Genomic DNA, 23,604 nt, shown 5'->3' on the forward strand with positions numbered 1-23,604 from the left:
GGGATGGGAAATGGGGATGGGGATGGGATGGAGATGGGATGGGGATGGGAACGGGGATGGGATGGGGATGGGAACGGGGATGGGATGGGGATGGGAACGGGGATGGGATGGGGATGGGAACAGGAACGGGGACGGGAATGGGGATGGGAAATGGGAACAGGGATGGGAAATGGGAACGGGGATGGGAATGGGGATGGGAACGGGAAGGGGGATGGGAATGGGAATGGGGATGGGAAATGGGAACGGGAATGGGAAATGGGAACGGGGATTGGGAATGGGAAGAGGAAAAGGAATGGGAATGGGGATGGGATGGGGATGGGGATGGGATTGGGAAGGGGAAAAGGAATGGGAACAGGGATGGGAGCAGGAATGGGATGGGAAAGGGATGGGAATGGAGATGGGAATGGGGATGGGGATGGGAACAGGAAGAGGGATGGAAACGGGGATGGAATGGGGATGGGAGTGGAGATGGGGATGGGAAACAGGAATGGGGATGGGAATGGGGATGGGAACGGGATGGGAATGGGGATGGGAATGGGGATGGGAACAGGGATGGGAGCGGGGATGGGAAACGGGAACAGGGATGGGAAGGGGGATGGGAACGGGGATGGGAATGGGGATGTGAATGGGAACGAGGATGGGAAATGGGAACGGGGATGGGAAATGGGGATGGGAGTGGAGATGGGGATGGGGATGGGATGGGAATAGGAATGGGGATGGGAAGGGGGATGGGAAGGGGGATGGGAACAGGGATGGGATGGGGATGGGGATGGGGATGGGATGGGGATGGGGATGGGGAGGGGGATGGGAAACGGGAACGGGGATGGGAATGGGATGGGGGATGGGAATGGGATGGGAGTGGAGATGGGGATGGGAATGGGAAATGGGAACGGGGATTGGGAATGGGAAAAGGAATGGGAATGGGGATGGGATGGGGATGGGGATGGGGATGGGGATGGGGATGGGGATGGGGATGGGGATGGGGATGGGGATGAGGATGGGAATGGGAATGGGATGGGGAGAGGATGGGGAATGGGATGGGGTTGGGAATGGGAGAGGGAATGAGAACAGGAACTGGGAATGGGAATGAGAACATGAATGGGAATGGGGATGGGATGGAGATTGGATGGGAATGGGAACGGGAAGGGGAATGGGAACAGGAATGGGATTGGGAAGGGGACTGGGGAGTGGCAATGGGAATGGGAACAGGAATGGGAATAGGGATGGAAATGGGGGTGCGGATGGGGTAGGAACGGGGCTGGGAGGGGGAATGGGAGTGGGAATGGGGATGGGGATGGGATTGGGATGGGGAACGGGAATGGGGATGAGGATGGGGACGGGAGTGGGAGCAGGAATGGGAATGGAAGTGGGAGTGGAGATGGGAATAGGGATGGGAATGGGAATGGAGATGGGAAAGGGATTGGGATCGGAATGCGGATGGGGATGGGAGTAGGGATGGGAGTGGGAATGGAAACAGGAACTGGGAATGGGAACAGGAATGGGGATGGGATTGGGAAGGGGAATGGAAAGGGGAAAAGGAATGGGAATGGGGATGGGGGATGGGGATGGGATGGGAAAGGGATGGGAATGGGAATTGGGATGGGAATGGGAATGGGATTGGGATTGGGATTGGGAAGGAGAATGGGAAGGGGAAAAGGAATGGGGATGGAATGGGGGATGGGAAAGGGAATGGGAACGGGCATGGGAGCGGGATTGGGAATGGGATTGGGATTGGGATTGGGATTGGGAATGGGATTGGGATTGGGAATGGGATTGGGAATGGGATTGGGAATGGGATTGGGATTGGTAATGGGATTGGGATTGGGATTGGGAATGGGATTGGGATTAGGATTGGGAATGGGATTGGTAATGGGATTGGGAATGGGATTGGGATTGGTAATGGGATTGGGATTGGGATTGGGATTGGGATTGGGATTGGGATTGGGAATGGGATTGGGATGGGGCGGGGCTGGCGGTGGGCGCCGCCGCGATGGATCGGTGATGGGCCGTTACCGATCGGCCGCGGGGATCCGTTGGCTCGTTCGTTGGTTTTAATTACCCGTCGCTAACGAGCTGCTCCTTGGTCGTTTGCTCCGGGGCCGTTCCCTCGTTATCGGCCCCGCTATTTCCCCGCTTTTAAATCCTTCCGGTGTTATTTCTGATCGATCGATCGATCGATCGATCGGCTTTTCAATTGATTGGTTTGCTCGTTAATGCCGCCTTGTTTTTAATGAGCATTTCTTGGGTTTATTGATTAGTTATTAATTAATGACTTGGTTGGTTTCCCCTGTTATTTCCCGATTTTTTTTATGCCTTTGTTATTCCCAGGGATCTCTGGGAATTCCAGCTGGGTTTTTACTCCTTAAATCCCAGGGATCTTTGGGAATTCCGGCTGGATTTTTACCCCTTAAATCCCAGGGATTTTTGGGAATTCCGGCTGGATTTTGACTCCTTAAATCCCAGCGATCTTTGGGAATTCCAGCTGGATTTTTACTCCTTCAATCCCAGCGATCTCAGGGAATTCTGGCTGGATTTTTACCTCCTAATTCCCAAAAATTTCTGGGAATTCCACCGGGATCTTTCCTCCATAAATCCCAGCGATCTTCGGGAATTCCGGCTGCATTTTCACTCCTTCGACCCCAAGGATCTTTGGGAAATGGGGATTCCTTTCCCCCGGCAGCTCCGTAAATGTTGGTTTTTCCCGGATTTTTCCCAGTGAACGGCGTTCCGTGGCCGCAGGAGGCCTCCCGCCGGAGCAGCCACACCTTCAGCTGCCGGATGCTGATCCGGCCCCCGGACGAGGCGGGCTCGGAAAACCAGGAAGCGCGGCAGCGCTACGAGGTGATGCAGTGCTTCACCGTGTCCCAGCCCAAGTCCTTCAAGGAGGAGGGAGAAGGTGCGGAAAACATTCCCAGGGATTCCCGGGATTCCCGGGGGTTGGTGGAGGGGGGGGGGAGTTGGGATTGGGATTGGGATTGGGATTAGGATTGGGAGGGGACGGGATCCATGGGGTGGGATGGGATGGGATGGGATGGGATGGGATGGGATGGGATGGGATGGGAGTGGAGGATTGGGATTGGGATTGGGATTGGGATTGGGATTGGGATTAGGATTGGGAGGGGACGGGATCCATGGGGTGGGATGGGATGGGATGGGATGGGATGGGAGTGGAGGATTGGGATTGGGATTGGGATTGGGATTGGGAGGGGACGGGATCCATGGGGTGGGATGGGATGGGATGGGATGGGATGGGATGGGATGGGATGGGATGGGATGGGAGTGGAGGATTGGGATTGGGATTGGGATTGGGATTGGGATTGGGATTAGGATTGGGAGGGGACGGGATCCATGGGGTGGGATGGGATGGGATGGGATGGGATGGGATGGGATGGGATGGGATGGGATGGGAGTGGAGGATTGGGATTGGGATTGGGATGGCAGTGCAGGATCAATGGGATGGGATGGGATGGGATGGGATGGGATGGGATGGGATGGGATGGGATGGGATGGGATCGGATCCATGGGGTGGGATGGGATTGGGATGGGATGGGATGGGATGGGATGGGATCCATGGGATGGGATGGGATTGGGATGGAGTGGGGTGGGATCCATGGGGTGGGATGGGATGGGATCCATGGGATGGGATGGGATGGGATGGGATAGGATCCATAAAATGGGATGGGATCCGTGGGATGGGATGGGATCCATGGGGTGGGATGGGATGGGATGGGATCTATGGGATGGGATGGGATCAGTGGGATGGGATGGGATCAGTGGGATCGGATCCATGGGGTGGGATGGGATTGGGATGGAGTGGGGTGGGATAGGATGAGATGGGATCTGTGGGATGGGATCCATGGGATGGGATCCATGGGGTGGGATGGGATGGGATGGGATGGGATCCATAGGATGGGATGGGATCCATGGGGTGGGATGGGATTGGGATGGAGTGGGGTGGGATGGGATGAGATGGGATCTGTGGGATGGGATTCATGGGATGGGATGAGATGAGATGGGATGGGATGGGGTGGGATTGGGATGGGATTGGATGGGATCCATGGGATGGGATCCATGGGATGGGATCCATGGGATAGGATGGGATTGGGATGGGATGGGATGGGATCCGTGGGGTGGGATGGGATTGGGATGGGATCCGTGGGATGGGATCCATGGGATGGGATCCATGGGATGGGATGGGATCCATGGGGTGGGGTGGGATGGGATTGGGATGGGATTCCAGATTGGGATCGGGATGGGATTCAGGACTGGGATTGGGATGGGATTCCAGACTGGGATTGGGATTCCAGACTGGGATTGGGATGGGATTCAGGACTGGGGTCGGGATGAGATCAGGACTGGGATCAGGATGGGATTCAGGATTGGGATCGGGATGGGATTCAGGATTGGGATCGGGATGGGGTTCTGGACTGGGATCGGGTTGGGATTCCGGACAGGGCTGGATCCCTCGCTGCTCTCCCACTCCGAGTCTCGTTCCCTGTCCCATCCATCCTTTCCCATCCCATTCCTGGGATGAATCCCGCAATTCCCACCAGAGATCCTGACCCGAAGGGACAATTCCCGGTGTTTCCTGACCAAATCCCAACAATCCCTGCTTTTAGCCTGGAATTCTATTGTCCCAACCCCGCCAGATCCCAGAAACCTCCACAATTAATTCCTCCAAGCTTTTCCCGACCAACTTTCGGGAATTCCGATCCCATTTCCTCTGCGGGGATGGAGAATTCCTGCAGGGAAACACTTCCAGGGCAGGGAATCATCCCGGCAGCGAGATTTGAGTTAAAACCCGGAATTCCGAGCGGTGCTTGGGAAGGGTTTTGGCATTCCCGGTGTTTTTCCCGCTGTTTTTCCCAGATTTCCAGTCGTGTCTGATCTGCATCGCCCGGAGGTTGCCCCGCCCGGCCGCCCAAGCCCCGGCCGAGTCCTTCGTCACCAAGCAGGACACCACAGGTAAATCCCCAGGAATCCCGGGAATCCTGGCTCCGGCAACGCTGCCGGAAGGAAAGGGCAGGATCCCAAACCTCTTCCCACGTGGGAAAGCTCGGGGCTGCGTGGTCGGAAAGGTCAACGGGATCCAAATCCCTGCAGGCACTTCCGGGCATTTTGGGGGTGTTGAGGTTGAAAAGATGGGAATTGTGGAATTCCGGGATGCTTTGGGTGGGATCCACGGGGCTTCAGTCCCATCCTGTTTCAACCCCACAATGATCCCAGGGGGCTCCAGCCTTTCCTTGGATGCTCCCAGGGATCCGGGGATTCTCTGGGAATTCCAGCCCAGCCGGGAATCCCTTCCCAAGATCCCAGCCCGAGCTCCCCTTTCCCAGGGAAATCCCTCCATTCCCGCCTCTCCCAGCCTGGCATTGGATCCAGCCCCATCCCGACTCCTCTCTGAGGAATTTTGGGAATAAGGGGGCCTTCCCTGGGAATCTCGGCACTCCAGGATGGGTCTCCCTTCCCTTTTCCTCCCTTTTATATCCCCCAAATCCCAGAAAAACCCCTCGGGATGGATTCTGAGTGTCCTTGATCCCAGAATTCCAGACTGGTTTGGGTGGGATCCATGCAGCTTCAATCCCATCCCATTCCAATCCCCCGATGATCCCAGGCTGCTCCAGCCTTTCCTTGGATGCTCCCAGGGATTCTCTGGGAATTCCAGCCCAGCCGGGAATCCCTTCCCAAGATCCCAGCCCGAGCTCCCCTTTCCCAGGGAAATCCCTCCATTCCCGCCTCTCCCAGCCTGGCATTGGATCCAGCCCCATCCCGACTCCTCTGCGGGAAGGAATTCCGGCCTCCAGGCCCTTCCCTGGCAATCTCGGCACTCCAGGAAGGGTCTCCCTTCCCTTTCCCATCCCCGACTCCCAGAAAAACCCCTGGGCATGGATTCGGAGCCTCCTGGATCCCAGAATCCCGGGATGCTTTGCCTGGGATCCACGCAGCTTCAATCCCATCCCATTCCCAGCCCGGCACCTCCCCCGATGATCCCAGGCTGCTCCAGCCTTTCCTTGGACACTCCGATTTTCCAACGGCCTCTTCCTCCCGCTCCTTTTCCCAGGAAAAATCATCTCCATCGACACCAGCTCGCTGCGCGCCGCCGGCAGGACGGGCTGGGAGGATCTGGTCCGGAAATGCATCTACGCCTTCTTCCAGCCCCAGGGCCGGGAGCCCTCCTACGCCAAGCAGCTCTTCCAAGAAGGTACCGGGAGCCTCTTCCCGCCGGGAATGTTCTCCTGGGAAGAACGGGAGCGCCGCGTTCGGGGTTTTCCAGGGCGGGTTGGGAAGCGGCGGCAAAACCGCGGCAATTCCGGCCCTCTGGCCGTGGGGTCAGTGTGGGGTTTTTTGGGAGGTGGTGGTGCCAGGGGGGTTTTCCATGTGTTCTCTCGGGGTTTTGGGGGTTGGATTGGGATTTTGTTGGGATTTTGCTGGGATTTTCCCGGGATTTTGGGGTTTTTCCCCTCAGCGATGACCTCGGCACTGCCCTCACCCTCTCGCCTGCTTCGCGCTGAGCGACGGCTCCGTGCTGATCCTCTCTGTGCCCTGTTGGGGTTTTTGGGATTTAATGGCATTAGATTGGGATCTTTGGGATTAGATTGTGATTGGATTGGGATTTTGTTGGGATTTTGCTGGGATTTTCCCGGGATTTAGGGGTTTTTCCCCTCAGGGATGACCCCGGCACCGCCCTTCACCCTCTTGCCTGCTTGATGCTGAGCGACGGCTCCGTGCTGATCCTCCCTGTGCCCTGTTGGGATTTTTGGGATTTAATAGCATTAGATTGGGATTTTTGGGATTAGATTGGGATTGAATTGGGATTTTGTCAGGATTTTCCCAGGATTTAGGTGTTTTTCCCCCCAGTGATGACCCTGACACCACCCTCAGCCGTTCACTTCCTTCACTCTGAGCGACGGCTCTGTGCTGATCCACCCTGTGCCTTGTTGGGGTTTTTAGGATTTAATTCACATTCGATTGGGATTTTTGGGATTGAATTGAGATTGGATTGGCATTTTTTCAGGATTTTCCCAGGATTTAGGTGTTTTTCCCCTAGTGACGACTTCGGCACTACCCTCAACCCCCTCTCCCGCTTCACGCTGAGCGACGGCTCCGTGCTGGTCTTCCCTGTGCCCTGTTGGGGTTTTTGGGATTTAATAGCATTAGATTGGGATTTTTGGAATCAGATTGGTATTTTCTTGAAATTTTGCTGGGATTTTCCCATGATTTAGGTGTTTTTCTCCTCAGTGATGACCCCGGCACGGCCTTCAGCCCTTCACTCTTCCCGCTTCACAACGGCTCCGTATTGATCCTCCCTGTGCCCTGTTGGGGTTTTTAGGATTTAATAGCATTAGATTTGGGATTTTTGGGATTAGATTGGGATTGGATTGGAATTTTGCTGGGATTTTGTCAGGATTTTCCCAGGATTTAGGTGTTTCTCCCCTCAGTGATGACCCTGACGCCACCCTCAGCCCTTTGCCCACTTCACGCTGAGCGACGGCTCCGTGCTGATCCTCCCTGTGCCCTGTTGGGGTTTTTGGGATTTAATGGCATTAGATTGGGATCTTTGGGCTTAGATTGTGATTGGATTGGGATTTTGTTGGGATTTTGTCAGGATTTTCCCGGGATTTAGGGGTTTTTCCCCTCAGGGATGACCCCGGCACCGCCCTTCACCCTCTTGCCTGCTTCACGCTGAGCGACGGCTCCGTGCTGATCCTCCCTGTGCCCTGTTGGGATTTTTGGGATTTAATAGCATTAGATTGGGATTTTTGGGATCAGATTGGTGTTTTCTTGGAATTTTGCTGGGATTTTCCCAGGATTTAGGTGTTTTTCTCCTCAGTGATGACCCTGGCACGGCCTTCAGCCCTTCACTCTTCCCGCTTCACAATGGCTCCATATTGATCCTCCCTGTGCCCTGTTGGGGTTTCTAGGATTTAATAGCATTAGATTTGGGATTTTTGGGATTAGATTGGGATTGGACTGGAATTTTGTCAGGATTTTGTCAGGATTTTCCCAGGATTTAGGTGTTTTTCCCCTCAGTGATGACCCTGACACCACCCTCAGCCCTTTGCCCACTTCACGCTGAGCGACGGCTCCGTGCTGATCCTCCCTGTGCCCTGTTGGGGTTTTTGGGATTTAATTCGCATTAGATTGGGGTTTTTGGGATTAGATTGGGATTGGATTGGAATTTTGCTGGGATTTTCCCAGGATTTAGGTGTTTTTCCCCTCAGTGATGACCCTGACACCACCCTCAGCCCCTTGCCCGCTTCACTCTGAGCGACGGCTCCGTGCTGATCCTCCCTGGTCCCTGTTGGGGTTTTGGGGATTGAATTGGCATTGAATGGGGGTTTTTGGGATTGGATTGAAATCAGATTGGTGTTTCCTTGGAATTTTGCTGGGATTTCCCCTGGATTTAGGTGTTTTTCCCCTCAGTGATGACCCTGACACCACCCTCAGCCCTTCACCTCCTTCACTCTGAGCGACGGCTCCGTGCTGATCCTCCCTGTGCCCTGTTGGGGTTTTTGGGATTTAATAGTATTAGATTAGGATTTTTGGCATTGAATTGAGATTGGATTGGGATTTTGCTGGGATTTTCCCAGGATTTTGGGGGTTTTCTCCTCAGTGATGACCCCGGCACTGCCCTCACCCCCTCTCCCGCTTCACGCTGAGCGACAGCTCCGTGCTGATCCTCTGTATCCTGTTGGGGTTTTTGGGATTAATTGGCATTGAATGGGGGGTTTTGGCATTTGATTGAGATCAAATTGGTGTTTCCTTGGAATTTTGCTGGGATTTTCCCAGGATTTAGGTGTTTTTCCCCTCAGTGACAGCCCTGACACCACCCTCAGCCCCTTGCCCGCTTCACTCTGAGCGACGGCTCCGTGCTGATCGTCCCTGTGCCCTACTGGGGTTTTTGGGATCAGATTGGGATTTTCTCAGCCTTTTCCCAGGATTTCCCTGTGTTTTTCCCGGGATTCAGTGACTTTTCCCCCTCAGTGATGACCCGGGGCACGGCCTTCAGCCCCTCGTACCGCTTCACGCTGAGCGACGGCTCCGTGCTGATCCTCCCTGTGCCCTGTTGGGGTTTTTGGGATTTAATTAGCATTAGATTGGGATTTTTGGGATCAGATTGGTGTTTTCTTGGAATTTTGCTGGGATTTTCCCAGGATTTAGGTGTTTTTCTCCTCAGTGATGACCCCGGCACGGCCTTCAGCCCTTCACTCTTCCCGCTTCACAATGGCTCCGTATTGATCCTCCCATTGCCCTGTTGGGGTTTTTAGGATTTAATAGCATTAGATTTGGGATTTTTGGGATTAGATTGGGATTGGACTGGAATTTTGTCAGGATTTTGTCAGGATTTTCCCAGGATTTAGGTGTTTTTCCCCTCAGTGATGACCCTGACACCACCCTCAGCCCTTTGCCCACTTCACGCTGAGCGACGGCTCCGTGCTGATCCTCCCTGTGTCCTGTTGGGGTTTTTGGGATCAGATTGGGATTTTCTCAGCCTTTTCCCTGGATTTCCCTGTGTTTTTCCCGGGATTCAGTGACTTCTCCCCTCAGTGATGGCCCGGGGCACGGCCTTCAGCCCCTCGTACCGCTTCACGCTGAGCGACGGCTCCGTGCTGATCCTCCCTGTGCCCTGTTGGGGTTTTTGGGATTTAATTCGCATTAGATTGGGATTTTTGGGATTAGATTGGGATTGGATTGGGATTTTGTCAGGATTTTGTCAGGATTTTCCCAGGATTTAGGTGTTTTTCCCCTCAGTGATGACCCCGGCACGGCCTTCAGCCCTTCACACTTCACGCTGAGCGACGGCTCCGTGCTGATCCTCCCTATGTCCTATTGGGGTTTTTGGGATTGAGTTGGCATTGAATTGGGGTTTTGGGGATTTAATTGGGATCAGACTGGTATTTCCTTGGAATTTTGTTGGGATTTTCCCAGGATTTAGGGATTTTTCCCCTCAGGGATGACCCCGGCACCGCCCTTCACCCTCTTGCCTACTTGATGCTGAGCGACGGCTCCGTGCTGATCCTCCCTGTGCCCTGTTGGGATTTTTGGGATTTAATAGCATTAGATTGGGATTTTTGGGATTAGATTGTGATTGGATTGGGATTTTGTCAGGATTTTCCCAGGATTTAGGTGTTTTTCCCCTCAGTGATGACCCTGACACCACCCTCAGCCCCTTGCCCGCTTCACTCTGAGCGACGGCTCCGTGCTGATCCTCCCTGTGTCCTGTTGGGGTTTTTGGGATTGAGTTGGCATTGAATTGGGGTTTTTGGGATTTAATTGGGATCAGACTGGTATTTCCCTGGAATTTTGTTGGGATTTTCCCAGGATTTAGGGATTTTTCCCCTCAGTGATGACCCCGGCACTGCCCTCACCCCCCTCTCCTGCTTCACGCTGAGCAACGGCTCCGTGCTGATCCTCCCTGTGCCCTGTTGGGGTTTTTGGGATTTAATAGCATTAGATTGGGATTTTTGGGATCAGATTGGTGTTTTCTTGGAATTTTGCTGGGATTTTCCCAGGATTTAGGTGTTTTTCTCCTCAGTGATGACCCTGGCACGGCCTTCAGCCCTTCACGCTTCACGCTTCACAACGGCTCTGTATTGATCCTCCCTGTCCCTGTTGGGATTTTTAGGATTTAATAGCATTAGATTTGGGATTTTTGGGATTAGATTGGGATTGGACTGGAATTTTGTCAGGATTTTGTCAGGATTTTCCCCGGATTTAGGTGTTTTTCCCCTCAGTGACAGCCCTGACACCACCCTCAGCCCTTTGCCCACTTCACGCTGAGCGACAGCTCCATGCTGATCCTCCCTGTGCCCTGTTGGGGTTTTTGGGATCAGATTGGGATTTTCTCAGCCTTTTCCCAGGACTTCCCCGTGTTTTTCCTGGGATTCAGTGACTTTTCCCCTCAGTGATGACCCGGGGCACGGCCTTCAGCCCCTCGTACCGCTTCACGCTGAGCGACGGCTCCGTGCTGATCCTCTGTGTGCCCTGTTGGGGTTTTTGGGATTTAATTCGCATTAGATTGGGATTTTTGGGATCAGATTGGTATTTTCTTGAAATTTTGCTGGGATTTTCCCAGGATTTAGGTGTTTTTCTCCTCAGTGATGACCCCGGCACGGCCTTCAGCCCTTCACTCTTCCCGCTTCACAATGGCTCCGTATTGATCCTCCCTGTGCCCTCTTGGGGTTTTTAGGATTTAATAGCATTAGATTTGGGATTTTGGGGATTAGATTGGGATTGGATTGGAATTTTGTCAGGATTTTGCTGTGATTTTCCCAGGATTTAGGTGTTTCTCCCCTCAGTGACAGCCCTGACACCACCCTCAGCCCATTACCTGCTTCACTCTGAGCGACGGCTCCGTGCTGATCCTCCCTGTGCCCTGTTGGGGTTTTTGGGATTGAATTGGCATTGAATGGGGGGTTTTGGCATTGGATTGAGATCAAATTGGTGTTTCCTTGGAATTTTGCTGGGATTTTCCCAGGATTTAGGTGTTTCTCCCCTCAGTGATGACCCTGACACCACCCTCAGCCCCTTGCCCACTTCACGCTGAGCGACGGCTCTGTGCTGATCCTCCCTATGTCCTATTGGGGTTTTTGGGATCAGATTGGGATTTTCTCAGCATTTTCCCAGGATTTCCCTGCGTTTTTCCCGGGATTCAGTGACTTTTCCCCTCAGTGATGACCCGGGGCACGGCCTTCAGCCCCTCGTACCGCTTCACGCTGAGCGACGGCTCCGTGCTGATCCTCCCTGTGTCCTGTTGGGGTTTTTGGGATTTAATTCGCATTAGATTGGGATTTTTGGGATTAGATTGGGATTGGATTGGGATTTTGTCAGGATTTTGTCAGGATTTTCCCAGGATTTAGGTGTTTTTCCCCTCAGTGATGACCCCGGCACGGCCTTCAGCCCTTCACACTTCACGCTGAGCGACGGCTCCGTGCTGATCCTCCCTATGTCCTATTGGGGTTTTTGGGATTGAGTTGGCATTGAATTGGGGTTTTGGGGATTTAATTGGGATCAGACTGGTATTTCCTTGGAATTTTGTTGGGATTTTCCCAGGATTTAGGGATTTTTCCCCTCAGGGATGACCCCGGCACCGCCCTTCACCCTCTTGCCTACTTGATGCTGAGCGACGGCTCCGTGCTGATCCTCCCTGTGCCCTGTTGGGATTTTTGGGATTTAATAGCATTAGATTGGGATTTTTGGGATTAGATTGGGATTGGATTGGGATTTGGTCAGGATTTTCCCAGGATTTAGGTGTTTTTCCCCTCAGTGATGACCCTGACACCACCCTCAGCCCCTTGCCCGCTTCACTCTGAGCGACGGCTCCGTGCTGATCCTCCCTGTGCCCTGTTGGGGTTTTTGGGATTGAGTTGGCATTGAATTGGGGTTTTTGGGATTTAATTGGGATCAGACTGGTATTTCCCTGGAATTTTGTTGGGATTTTCCCAGGATTTAGGGATTTTTCCCCTCAGTGATGACCCCGGCACTGCCCTCACCCCCCTCTCCTGCTTCACGCTGAGCAACGGCTCCGTGCTGATCCTCCCTGTGCCCTGTTGGGGTTTTTGGGATTTAATAGCATTAGATTGGGATTTTTGGGATCAGATTGGTGTTTTCTTGGAATTTTGCTGGGATTTTCCCAGGATTTAGGTGTTTTTCTCCTCAGTGATGACCCTGGCACGGCCTTCAGCCCTTCACGCTTCACGCTTCACAACGGCTCTGTATTGATCCTCCCTGTCCCTGTTGGGATTTTTAGGATTTAATAGCATTAGATTTGGGATTTTTGGGATTAGATTGGGATTGGACTGGAATTTTGTCAGGATTTTGTCAGGATTTTCCCCGGATTTAGGTGTTTTTCCCCTCAGTGACAGCCCTGACACCACCCTCAGCCCTTTGCCCACTTCACGCTGAGCGACAGCTCCATGCTGATCCTCCCTGTGCCCTGTTGGGGTTTTTGGGATCAGATTGGGATTTTCTCAGCCTTTTCCCAGGACTTCCCCGTGTTTTTCCTGGGATTCAGTGACTTTTCCCCTCAGTGATGACCCGGGGCACGGCCTTCAGCCCCTCGTACCGCTTCACGCTGAGCGACGGCTCCGTGCTGATCCTCCCTGTGCCCTGTTGGGGTTTTTGGGATTTAATTCGCATTAGATTGGGATTTTTGGGATCAGATTGGTATTTTCTTGAAATTTTGCTGGGATTTTCCCAGGATTTAGGTGTTTTTCTCCTCAGTGATGACCCCGGCACGGCCTTCAGCCCTTCACTCTTCCCGCTTCACAATGGCTCCGTATTGATCCTCCCTGTGCCCTGTTGGGGTTTTTAGGATTTAATAGCATTAGATTTGGGATTTTGGGGATTAGATTGGGATTGGATTGGAATTTTGTCAGGATTTTGCTGTGATTTTCCCAGGATTTAGGTGTTTTTCCCCTCAGTGACAGCCCTGACACCACCCTCAGCCCATTACCTGCTTCACTCTGAGCGACGGCTCCGTGCTGATCCTCCCTGTGCCCTGTTGGGGTTTTTGGGATTGAATTGGCATTGAATGGGGGGTTTTGGCATTGGATTGAGATCAAATTGGTGTTTCCTTGGAATTTTGCTGGGATTTTCCCAGGATTTAGGTGTTTCTCCCCTCAGTGATGACCCTGACACCACCCTCAGCCCCTTGCCCACTTCACGCTGAGCGACGGCTCTGTGCTGATCCTCCCTATGTCCTATTGGGGTTTTTGGGATCAGATTGGGATTTTCTCAGCATTTTCCCAGGATTTCCCTGCGTTTTTCCTGGGATTCAGTGACTTCTCCCCTCAGTGATGACCCGGGGCACGGCCTTCAGCCCCTCGTACCGCTTCACGCTGAGCGACGGCTCCGTGCTGATCCTCTGTGTGCCCTGTTGGGGTTTTTGGGATTTAATTCGCATTAGATTGGGATTTTTGGGATTAGATTGGGATTGGATTGGGATTTTGTCAGGATTTTGTCAGGATTTTCCCAGGATTTAGGTGTTTTTCCCCTCAGTGATGACCCCGGCACGGCCTTCAGCCCTTCACCTCCTTCACTCTGAGCGACGGCTCCGTGCTGATCCTCCCTGTGTCCTATTGGGGTTTTTGGGATTGAGTTGGCATTGAATTGGGGTTTTGGGGATTTAATTGGGATCAGACTGGTATTTCCTTGGAATTTTGTTGGGATTTTCCCAGGATTTAGGGATTTTTCCCCTCAGGGATGACCCCGGCACCGCCCTTCACCCTCTTGCCTACTTGATGCTGAGCGACGGCTCCGTGCTGATCCTCCCTGTGCCCTGTTGGGATTTTTGGGATTTAATAGCATTAGATTGGGATTTTTGGGATTAGATTGTGATTGGATTGGGATTTTGTCAGGATTTTCCCAGGATTTAGGTGTTTCTCCCCTCAGTGACAGCCCTGACACCACCCTCAGCCCTTCACCTCCTTCACTCTGAGCGACGGCTCCGTGCTGATCCTCCCTGTGCCCTGTTGGGGTTTTTGGGATCAGATTGGGATTTTCTCAGCCTTTTACCAGGATTTCCCCGTGTTTTTCCCGGGATTCAGTGACTTTTCCCCCTCAGTGATGACCCGGGGCACGGCCTTCAGCCCCTCGTACCGCTTCACGCTGAGCGACGGCTCCGTGCTGATCCTCCCTGTGTCCTGTTGGGGTTTTTGGGATTTAATAGCATTAGATTGGGATTTTTGGGATCAGATTGGTGTTTTCTTGAAATTTTGCTGGGATTTTCCCAGGATTTAGGTGTTTTTCTCCTCAGTGATGACCCTGGCACGGCCTTCAGCCCTTCACTCTTCCCGCTTCACAATGGCCCCGTATTGATCCTCCCTGTGCCCTGTTGGGGTTTTTAGGATTTAATAGCATTAGATTTGGGATTTTTGGGATTAGATTGGGATTGGACTGGAATTTTGTCAGGATTTTGCTGGGATTTTCCCCGGATTTAGGTGTTTTTCCCCTCAGTGACAGCCCTGACACCACCCTCAGCCCTTCACCTCCTTCACGCTGAGCGACGGCTCCGTGCTGATCCTCCCTGTGTCCTGTTGGGGTTTTTGGGATTGAATTGGCATTGAATGGGGGGTTTTGGGATTGGATTGAGATCAAATTGGTGTTTCCTTGGAATTTTGCTGGGATTTTGCCAGGATTTAGGTGTTTCTCCCCTCAGTGATGACCCCGGCACGGCCTTCAGCCCTTCACCTCCTTCACTCTGAGCGACGGCTCCGTGCTGATCCTCCCTGTGCCCTGTTGGGGTTTTTGGGATTTAATAGTATTAGATTAGGATTTTTGGCATTGAATTGAGATTGGATTGGCATTTTTTCAGGATTTTCCCAGGATATAGGGATTTTTCCCCTCAGTGATGACCCCGGCACTGCCCTCACCCCCCTCTCCCGCTTCACTCTGAGCGGCTGCTCCGTGCTGGTCTTCCCTGTGCCCTGTTGGGGTTTTTGGGATTTAATTCGCATTAGATTGGGATTTTTGGGATTAGATTGGGTTTGGATTGGGATTTGGTCAGGATTTTCCCAGGATTTAGGTGTTTTTCCCCTCAGTGATGACCCTGACACCACCCTCAGCCCTTCACCTCCTTCACTCTGTGCGACGGCTCCGTGCTGATCCTCCCTGTGTCCTATTGGGGTTTTTGGGATTGAGTTGGCATTGAATTGGGGTTTTTGGGATTGAATTAGGGTTTTTGGGATTGAATTGGGGTTTCTGGGATTCAGTTGAGATCAGATTGGTATTTTCTTGGAATTTTGCCAGGATTTTCCCAGGATTTAGGTGTTTTTCCCCTCAGGGATGACCCTGACACCACTCTCAGCCCTTTGCCCACTTCACTCTGAGCGACGGCTCCGTGCTGATCCTCCCTGTGCCCTGTTGGGGTTTTTGGGATTTAATAGTATTAGATTGATATTTTTGGGATTAGACTGGGATTGGATTGGGATTTTGCTGGGATTTTCCCAGGATTTAGGTGTTTTTCTCCTCAGTGATGACCCCGGCACGGCCTTCAGCCCTTCACTCTTCCCGCTTCACAATGGCTCCGTATTGATCCTCCCTGTGCCCTGTTGGGGTTTTTAGGATTTAATAGCATTAGATTTGGGATTTTTGGGATTAGATTGGGATTGGATTGGGATTTTGTCGGGATTTTGTCAGGATTTTCCCCGGATTTAGGTGTTTTTCTCCTCAGTGATGACCCTGACACCACCCTCAGCCCTTCACCTCCTTCACGCTGAGCGATGGCTCCGTGCTGATCGTCCCTGTGCCCTGTTGGGGTTTTTGGGACTTAATTCGCATTAGATTGGGATTTTTGGGATTAGATTGGGATTGGATTGGAATTTTGCTGGGATTTTCCCAGGATTTAGGTGTTTCTCCCCTCAGTGATGACCCTGACACCACCCTCAGCCCCTTGCCCACTTCACGCTGAGCGACGGCTCCGTGCTGATCCTCCCTATGTCCTATTGGGGTTTTTGGGATTGAATTGGCATTGAATTGGGGTTTTTGGGATTGAATTGGGATCAGACTGGTATTTCCCTGGAATTTTGCTGGGATTTTCCCAGGATTTAGGTGTTTTTCCCCTCAGTGATGACCCTGACACCACCCTCAGCCCTTCACCTCCTTCACTCTGAGCGACGGCTCCGTGCTGATCCTCCCTGTGCCCTGTTGGGGTTTTTGGGATCAGATTGGGATTTTCTCAGCCTTTTCCCAGGATTTCCCTGTGTTTTTCCCGGGATTCAGTGACTTTTCCCCTCAGTGATGACCCCGGGGCACGGCCTTCAGCCCCTCGTACCGCTTCACGCTGAGCGACGGCTCCGTGCTGATCCTCCCTGTGTCCTGTTGGGGTTTTTGGGATTTAATAGCATTAGATTGGGATTTTTGGGATCAGATTGGTATTTTCTTGAAATTTTGCTGGGATTTTCCCAGGATTTAGGTGTTTTTCTCCTCAGTGATGACTCCGGCACGGCCTTCAGCCCTTCACTCTTCCCGCTTCACAATGGCTCCATATTGATCCTCCCTGTGCCCTGTTGGGGTTTTTAGGATTTAATAGCATTAGATTTGGGATTTTTGGGATTAGATTGGGATTGGACTGGAATTCTGTCAGGATTTTGTCAGGATTTTCCCAGGATTTAGGTGTTTTTCCCCTCAGTGATGACCCTGACACCACCCTCAGCCCCTTGCCCGCTTCACTCTGAGCAACGGCTCTGTGCTGATCCTCCCTGTGCCCTGTTGGGGTTTTTGGTATCAGATTGGGATTTTCTCAGCCTTTTCCCAGGATTTCCCTGCGTTTTTCCCGGGATTCAGTGACTTTTCCCCTCAGTGATGACCCGGGGCACGGCCTTCAGCCCCTCGTACCGCTTCACGCTGAGCGACGGCTCCGTGCTGATCCTCCCTGTGCCCTGTTGGGGTTTTTGGGATTTAATAGCATTGGATTGGGATTTTGGGGATTAGATTGGGATTGGATTGGGTTTTTCTCAGGATTTTCCCAGGATTTAGGTGTTTTTCCCCTCAGTGATGACCCTGACACCACCCTCAGCCCTTCACCTCCTTCACTCTGAGCGACAGCTCCGTGCTGATCCTCCCTGTGTCCTATTGGGGTTTTTGGGATTGAGTTGGCATTGAATTGGGGTTTTTGGGATTTAATTGGGATCAGACTGGTATTTCCCTGGAATTTTGTCAGGATTTTCCCAGGATTTAGGTGTTTTTCTCCTCAGTGATGACCCCGGCACGGCCTTCAGCCGTTCACTCTTCCCGCTTCACAATGGCTCCGTATTGATCCTCCCTGTGCCCTGTTGGGGTTTTTAGGATTTAATAGCATTAGATTTGGGATTTTTGGGATTAGATTGGGATTGGATTGGAATTTTGCTGGGATTTTGTTGGGATTTTCCCAGGATTTAGGTGTTTTTCCCCTCAGTGATGACCCTGACACCACCCTCAGCCCTTCACCTCCTTCACTCTGAGCGACGGCTCCGTGCTGATCCTCCCTGTGTCCTATTGGGGTTTTTGGGATTGAGTTGGCATTGAATTGGGGTTTTGGGGATTTAATTGGGATCAGACTGGTATTTCCCTGGAATTTTGCTGGGATTTTCCCAGGATTTAGGTGTTTTTCCCCTCAGTGATGACCCCGGCACTGCCCTCACCCCCCTCTCCTGCTTCACTCTGAGCGACGGCTCCGTGCTGATCCTCCCTGTGCCCTGTTGGGGTTTTTGGGATTGAATTGGCATTGAATGGGGGGTTTTGGGATTGGATTGAGATCAAATTGGTGTTTCCTTGGAATTTTGCTGGGATTTTCCCAGGATTTAGGTGTTTTTCCCCTCAGTGATGACCCTGACACCACCCTCAGCCCTTCACCTCCTTCACTCTGAGCGACGGCTCCGTGCTGATCCTCCCTGTGCCCTGTTGGGGTTTTTAGGATCAGATTGGGATTTTCTCAGCATTTTCCCAGGATTTCCCTGTGTTTTTCCCGGGATTCAGTGACTTTTCCCCTCAGTGATGACCCGGGGCACGGCCTTCAGCCCCTCGTACCGCTTCACGCTGAGCGACGGCTCCGTGCTGATCCTCCCTGTGCCCTGTTGGGGTTTTTGGGATTTAATAGCATTGGATTGGGATTTTGGGGATTAGATTGGGATTGGATTGGGTTTTTGTCAGGATTTTGTCAGGATTTTCCCAGGATTTAGGTGTTTTTCCCCTCAGTGATGACCCTGACACCACCCTCAGCCCTTCACCTCCTTCACTCTGAGCGACAGCTCCGTGCTGATCCTCCCTGTGTCCTATTGGGGTTTTTGGGATTGAGTTGGCATTGAATTGGGGTTTTTGGGATTTAATTGGGATCAGACTGGTATTTCCCTGGAATTTTGCTGGGATTTTCCCAGGATTTAGGTGTTTTTCTCCTCAGTGATGACCCCGGCACGGCCTTCAGCCTATCACGCTTCCCGCTTCACAATGGCTCCGTATTGATCCTCCCTGTGCCCTGTTGGGGTTTTTAGGATTTAATAGCATTAGATTTGGGATTTTTGGGATTAGATTTGGATTGGACTGGAATTTTGTCAGGATTTTGTCAGGATTTTCCCAGGATTTAGGTGTTTTTTCCCCTCAGTGACAGCCCTGACACCACCCTCAGCCCTTCACCTCCTTCACTCTGAGCGACGGCTCCGTGCTGATCCTCTCTGTGTCCTGTTGGGGTTTTTGGGATTGAATTGGCATTGAATGGGGGGTTTTGGGGATTTAATTGGGATCAGACTGGTATTTCCCTGGAATTTTGTTGGGATTTTCCCAGGATTTAGGGATTTTTCCCCTCAGTGATGACCCCGGCACTGCCCTCACCCCCCTCTCCTGCTTCACTCTGAGCGACGGCTCCGTGCTGATCCTCCCTGTGCCCTGTTGGGGTTTTTGGGATTTAATAGCATTAGATTGGGATTTTTGGGATCAGATTGGTATTTTCTTGAAATTTTGCTGGGATTTTCCCAGGATTTAGGTGTTTTTCTCCTCAGTGATGACCCCGACACGGCCTTCAGCCCCTCGTACCGCTTCACGCTGAGCGAGGGCTCTGTGCTGATCCTCCCTGTGCCCTGTTGGGGTTTTTGGGATTTAATAGCATTAGATTTGGGATTTTTGGGATCAGATTGGTATTTTCTTGAAATTTTGCTGGGATTTTCCCAGGATTTAGGTGTTTTTCTCCTCAGTGATGACCCAGGCACGGCCTTCAGCCGTTCACTTCCTTCACTCTGAGCGACAGCTCCGTGCTGATCCTCTCTGGGCCCTGTTGGGATTTTGGGGATTTTTGGGATTTAATAGCATTAGAATTGGGGTTTTTGGGATTGAATTGAGATTGGACTGGAATTTTGTCAGGATTTTCCCAGGATTTAGGTGTTTTTCCCCTCAGTGATGACCCCGGCACGGCCTTCAGCCCTTCACTCTTCCCGCTTCACAATGGCCCCGTATTGATCCTCCCTGTCCCTGTTGGGGTTTTTAGGATTTAATAGCATTAGATTTGGGATTTTTGGGATTAGATTGGGATTGGACTGGAATTTTGTCAGGATTTTGCTGGGATTTTCCCCGGATTTAGGTGTTTCTCCCCTCAGTGACAGCCCTGACACCACCCTCAGCCCTTCACCTCCTTCACTCTGAGCGACGGCTCCGTGCTGATCCTCCCTGTGCCCTACTGGGGTTTTTGGGATCAGATTGGGATTTTCTCAGCCTTTTCCCAGGATTTCCCTGCGTTTTTCCCGGGATTCAGTGACTTTTCCCCTCAGTGATGACCCGGGGCACGGCCTTCAGCCCCTCGTACCGCTTCACGCTGAGCGACGGCTCCGTGCTGATCCTCCCTGTGTCCTGTTGGGGTTTTTGGGATTTAATAGCATTAGATTGGGATTTTTGGGATCAGATTGGTATTTTCTTGAAATTTTGCTGGGATTTTCCCAGGATTTAGGTGTTTTTCTCCTCAGTGATGACCCCGGCACGGCCTTCAGCCCTTCACACTTCACGCTTCACAATGGCTCCGTATTGATCCTCCCTGTGCCCTGTTGGGGTTTTTAGGATTTAATAGCATTAGATTTGGGATTTTTGGGATTAGATTGGGATTGGATTGGGATTTTGTCGGGATTTTGTCAGGATTTTCCCAGGATTTAGGTGTTTTTCCCCTCAGTGATGACCCTGACACCACCCTCAGCCCCTTGCCCACTTCACTCTGAGCGACAGCTCCCTGCTGATCCTCCCTGTGTCCTATTGGGGTTTTTGGGATCAGATTGGGATTTTCTCAGCCTTTTCCCAGGATTTCCCCGTGTTTTTCCCGGGATTCAGTGACTTTTCCCCTCAGTGATGACCCCGGGGCACGGCCTTCAGCCCCTCGTACCGCTTCACGCTGAGCGACGGCTCCGTGCTGATCCTCCCTGTGCCCTGTTGGGGTTTTTGGGATTTAATTCGCATTGGATTGGGATTTTTGGGATTAGATTGGGATTGGACTGGAATTTTGTCAGGATTTTCCCAGGATTTAGGTGTTTTTCCCCTCAGTGATGACCCTGACACCACCCTCAGCCCTTCACCTCCTTCACTCTGAGCGATGGCTCCGTGCTGATCCTCCCTGTGTCCTATTGGGGTTTTTGGGATTGAGTTGGCATTGAATTGGGGTTTTGGGGATTTAATTGGGATCAGACTGGTATTTCCCTGGAATTTTGTCAGGATTTTCCCAGGATTTAGGTGTTTCTCCCCTCAGTGATGACCCTGACACCACCCTCAGCCCCTTGCCCACTTCACGCTGAGCGACAGCTCCGTGCTGATCCTCCCTGTGTCCTGTTGGGGTTTTTGGGATTTAATAGCATTAGATTGGGATTTTTGGGATCAGATTGGTATTTTCTTGAAATTTTGCTGGGATTTTCCCAGGATTTAGGTGTTTTTCTCCTCAGTGATGACCCTGGCACGGCCTTCAGCCCTTCACGCTTCACGCTTCACAACGGCTCTGTATTGATCCTCCCTGTGCCCTGTTGGGGTTTTTAGGATTTAATAGCATTAGATTTGGGATTTTTGGGATTAGATTGGGATTGGACTGGAATTTTGTCAGGATTTTGTCAGGATTTTCCCAGGATTTAGGTGTTTTTCCCCTCAGTGATGACCCTGACACCACCCTCAGCCCTTCACCTCCTTCACTCTGAGCGACGGCTCCCTGCTGATCGTCCCTGTGCCCTGTTGGGGTTTTTGGGATCAGATTGGGATTTTCTCAGCATTTTCCCAGGATTTCCCTGCGTTTTTCCCGGGATTCAGTGACTTTTCCCCTCAGTGATGACCCGGGGCACGGCCTTCAGCCCCTCGTACCGCTTCCCGCTGAGCGACGGCTCCGTGCTGATCCTCCCTGTGCCCTGTTGGGGTTTTTGGGATTGAATTGGCATTGAATTGGGGTTTTTGGGATTTAATTGGGATCAGACTGGTATTTCCCTGGAATTTTGCTGGGATTTTCCCAGGATTTAGGTGTTTTTCCCCTCAGTGATGACCCCGGCACGGCCCTCACCCCCCTCTCCTGCTTCACTCTGAGCGGCTGCTCCGTGCTGGTCTTCCCTGTGCCCTGTTGGGGTTTTTGGGATTTAATAGCATTAGATTGGGATTTTGGGGATCAGATTGGTGTTTTCTTGGAATTTTGCTGGGATTTTCCCAGGATTTAGGTGTTTCTCCCCTCAGTGATGACCCTGATACCACCCTCAGCCCTTCACACTTCACGCTTCACAATGGCTCCGTATTGATCCTCCCTGTGCCCTATTGGGATTTTTAGGATTTAATAGCATTAGATTTTAGATTTTTGGGATTAGATTGGGATTGGACTGGAATTTTGTCAGGATTTTGTCAGGATTTTCCCCGGATTTAGGTGTTTTTCCCCTCAGTGACAGCCCTGACACCACCCTCAGCCCTTTGCCCACTTCACGCTGAGCGACGGCTCCGTGCTGATCCTCCCTGTGCCCTGTTGGGGTTTTTGGGATTTAATGGCATTAGATTGGGATCTTTGGGCTTAGATTGTGATTGGATTGGGATTTTGTTGGGATTTTGTCAGGATTTTCCCGGGATTTAGGGGTTTTTCCCATCAGTGATGACCCTGACACCACCCTCAGCCCTTCACCTCCTTCACTCTGAGCGACGGCTCCGTGCTGATCCTCCCTGTGTCCTGTTGGGATTTTTGGGATTGAATTCGCATTAGATTGGGATTTTTGGGATTAGATTGGGATTGGATTGGGATTTTGTCAGGATTTTGTCAGGATTTTCCCCGGATTTAGGTGTTTTTCCCCTCAGTGATGACCCTGACACCACCCTCAGCCCTTCACCTCCTTCACTCTGAGCGACGGCTCCGTGCTGATCCTCTCTGTGTCCTGTTGGGGTTTTTGGGATCAGATTGGGATTTTCTCAGCCTTTTCCCAGGATTTTCCCGCGTTTTTCCCGGGATTCAGTGACTTTTCCCCCTCAGTGATGACCCGGGGCACGGCCTTCAGCCCCTCGTACCGCTTCACGCTGAGCGACGGCTCCGTGCTGATCCTCCCTGTGCCCTGTTGGGGTTTTTGGGATTTAATTCGCATTAGATTGGGATTTTTGGGATTAGATTGGGATTGGATTGGGATTTTGTCAGGATTTTGCCAGGATTTAGGTGTTTTTCCCCTCAGTGATGACCCTGACACCACCCTCAGCCCCTTGCCCGCTTCACTCTGAGCGACGGCTCCGTGCTGATCCTCCCTGTATCCTATTGGGGTTTTTGGGATTGAGTTGGCATTGAATTGGGGTTTTGGGGATTTAATTGGGATCAGACTGGTATTTCCCTGGAATTTTGTTGGGATTTTCCCAGGATTTAGGTGTTTTTCCCCTCAGTGATGACCCCGGCACTGCCCTCACCCCCCTCTCCTGCTTCACTCTGAGCGGCTGCTCTGTGCTGGTCTTCCCTGTGCCCTGTTGGGGTTTTTGGGATTTAATAGCATTAGATTGGGATTTTTGGGATCAGATTGGTATTTTCTTGAAATTTTGCTGGGATTTTCCCAGGATTTAGGTGTTTTTCTCCTCAGTGATGACCCCGACACGGCCTTCAGCCCCTCGTACCGCTTCACGCTGAGCGAGGGCTCTGTGCTGATCCTCCCTGTGCCCTGTTGGGGTTTTTGG

The 23,604-nt window shown here is 52.0% G+C and overlaps 1 protein-coding gene across 1 annotated transcript in view; it reads left to right on the forward strand.

The window, feature by feature from the left end:
• The window catches only part of NCOA1 (nuclear receptor coactivator 1), a 159,986-nt gene that overhangs the window by 65,991 nt on the left and 70,391 nt on the right, over window positions 1-23,604 (forward strand). Inside the window, exons 7-9 of the mRNA XM_069011878.1 lie at window positions 2,717-2,896; window positions 4,870-4,965; window positions 6,062-6,202. Coding sequence (XP_068867979.1) covers window positions 2,717-2,896; window positions 4,870-4,965; window positions 6,062-6,202 — 417 coding nt within the window. The remainder of the gene's footprint in view (window positions 1-2,716; window positions 2,897-4,869; window positions 4,966-6,061; window positions 6,203-23,604) is intronic.

Source organism: Aphelocoma coerulescens, chromosome 3 (genome assembly GCF_041296385.1).
Source record: "Aphelocoma coerulescens isolate FSJ_1873_10779 chromosome 3, UR_Acoe_1.0, whole genome shotgun sequence".
Taxonomy (NCBI): domain Eukaryota; kingdom Metazoa; phylum Chordata; class Aves; order Passeriformes; family Corvidae; genus Aphelocoma; species Aphelocoma coerulescens.